This window comes from Pyricularia pennisetigena (genome assembly GCF_004337985.1).
Source record: "Pyricularia pennisetigena strain Br36 chromosome Unknown Pyricularia_pennisetigena_Br36_Scf_64, whole genome shotgun sequence".
In the NCBI taxonomy this organism is placed as follows: Eukaryota; Fungi; Ascomycota; class Sordariomycetes; order Magnaporthales; family Pyriculariaceae; genus Pyricularia; species Pyricularia pennisetigena.
Window position 1 is genome coordinate 1 of NW_021940976.1, and position 2,365 is coordinate 2,365.

Consider the following 2,365-nt stretch of genomic DNA (forward strand, 5'->3'; position numbering starts at 1 on the left):
CCAATCCAATCAACAGTCAGTGCCCATTTTCGACGTATTGGACCCCCCGATCCTGCTTGTCTGCTTACGAAAACCCCCCCGATCACTATAGTTCGTTACCCCACTTTCCCCAAGCACGACCCGCCAAGAAATTCGCTGATGAAGTCACCCTCCCGTAAGAACCCTCACGTAAATGTCATGATCTCATCATGGATGGGGGCGACTTTTTTCCAGACGCTATCACGCAACCGCCCCGTTGACAAATGAACGGGGTTGAAGGTTTTCCATGTAGGCTTTTTATGGGTGTGGGAGGTTGCTTGCTTTAGAGACGGATATATAAATTTCATCCAATAACACGAGCATTGGCACAATAGTTGACATCGCATACATACACATTTTGTACTAGTATAAAATAACTCTTGAAAGAAAACAATCCCCAATCCCCAATCCCACACCATCTGCACAGCAACCGGAACATAATTCGACATTCGACATTCGACATTCGACATTCGACATTCGACATTCGACATGGCCCCCAAAATCTTCTTGTAAGCTCTCCAAAAAAACGATTGCGATCTTCAACACACTTATTTTTGTTTTCATCACCCCACGCTGACATGCACACAACTTCCCAGCACCGGAGCAACAGGCTTCGTAGGCGGCGACGTCCTGGAAGCTCTGCACAGCAAGCACCCAGAATACGAGTACAACGTCCTGGCGCGGACCGAAGAGCGCGCCAAGCCGGTCAAGGAGCGCTACCCGGACGTGAACATCATCATTGGTTCAAACGAGAGCGCCGACATAATTGAGAAGGCAGCAGCCGAGGCCGATGTCGTAGTCCGTATGTACATTATCTTTCTTCCTTTTTCTTTCCCTATATTTCCATGTACTCGTGCTGACCAACAAAACAACAAAAAAAGACACGGCCGAGTCGGCTGATGATGAACCATCAGCCAAGTCCATCGTCAAGGGCCTGGAGGCAGGGCACTCGCCCGACCGTCCGGGAAGGTATATCCACCTGACCGGGACGGCCATTTTGCAATGGGTGGGTCTTTTAGCAGGAGATGAAACTCAAAAATGCTCGACGACGTGCAATGCATTAACACAAAAGGTACCGGGTCTATCAGTACGACAAGAGCAACGAGCGCTACGGCGAGCCCCCCGCCCCAGACCAAGAGTATCGCGACATTAGAGATATTGAGCGCATTCTCAACCTGCCCGACGAGGCACCTCACCGCGGCATCGACAAGATTGTGCAGGCCGCTAATGACATTCCCTACGTCAAGACAGTAAGCAAACAAGAAAAAAAGACTCCCAAGTTCTCTCGCTGCTAATCACTTGAATATCGAATCCCCTGACCGCAAAATCCATACTAACAAATCAACCCCCAGGCAATGATCTGCCCACCAGTCATCTACGGCACGGGCCGGGGCACCGTCAAGACACGATCCCAACAGGTGCCGTTCCTCGCGAGCTACGTGCTCAAGGAGGGCTACGCACCGCTGGTCGGCGCGCAAAAGACACAGTGGGACAACGTGCACGTGGCGGACCTGGCGACGCTCTTCGTGGCGCTGGTCGAGGCCGCCCTTGACCCGCAGCGCCGCGACGACCCGGAGCTGTTTGGCCGCAACGGCTACTTCTTCTGCGAGACGGGCACGCCGCACCTGTGGAGCGACGTCGCGCGCAAGGTCGTCGAGGCCGCCAAGCAGCTGGGCTTCGTGGCCGAGGCCAAGGCCGAGGTCGTGCCCGCCAGCAAGGTCACCAACTGGACGTTGCTGGGCAACTCGCAGTCCGTGGCCGAGCGCGCCAGGAAGTACCTTGGCTGGGAGCCGGCCGTTTCAAAGAGTCACACGCTGTGGGATGACATTCCCAACTGCGTCAAGGTCGAGGCCGAGGTTATGGGGATCAAGCCGACCCTGCCGCAGCAGTGAGGCCAGTGAATGTTTTTTTTTTGTTTCGATAAGGGCAACGACCGTTGGAGTTTGGCGATGAATTTGAGATTTTCGCCAAACACAAAATTGTGTACTCAGTAAGACCCTGAAGCGTTCAACAATTTGAAAGAATACCCTCAGATGAACGATTGCATCTGTCCGCAATCAGCAGTGAATGCCGAGCATCAGTAACACCTATCCGGCCGAGTGGTTGGGAATCTTCCAGTGGGTCGGCGCGTTCGTCATAAGTGGCGCCCTTCCGGATAAGATAAAAAATAAAAAGAGGATGACTGTATGCACCATCGTCACATCGCCTTCACCCCCCACTGATAACGTCCTACCTCGGTGAGATTATCACTAGTCGGTGGGCACCCGTACCCAATGCGCCCTCCGACGACAAGTCCTATCAAAACCGACCAAGCAAACGCGCGGCTTTTTCCGCTGCCCTCCCCTCA

General features: G+C 53.4%; 1 protein-coding gene across 1 annotated transcript; it reads left to right on the forward strand.

The window, feature by feature from the left end:
- Positions 1-507: 507 nt before the first annotated feature.
- Positions 508-1,910, forward strand: PpBr36_11485 (uncharacterized protein; the record flags this gene model as incomplete). The annotated part of the gene is made up of 5 exons (XM_029898585.1): positions 508-527; positions 615-820; positions 900-1,024; positions 1,107-1,268; positions 1,371-1,910. 5 exons carry the CDS (start codon positions 508-510, stop codon positions 1,908-1,910), a joined length of 1,053 nt encoding a protein of 350 aa, XP_029743078.1.
- Positions 1,911-2,365: the final 455 nt, after the last annotated feature.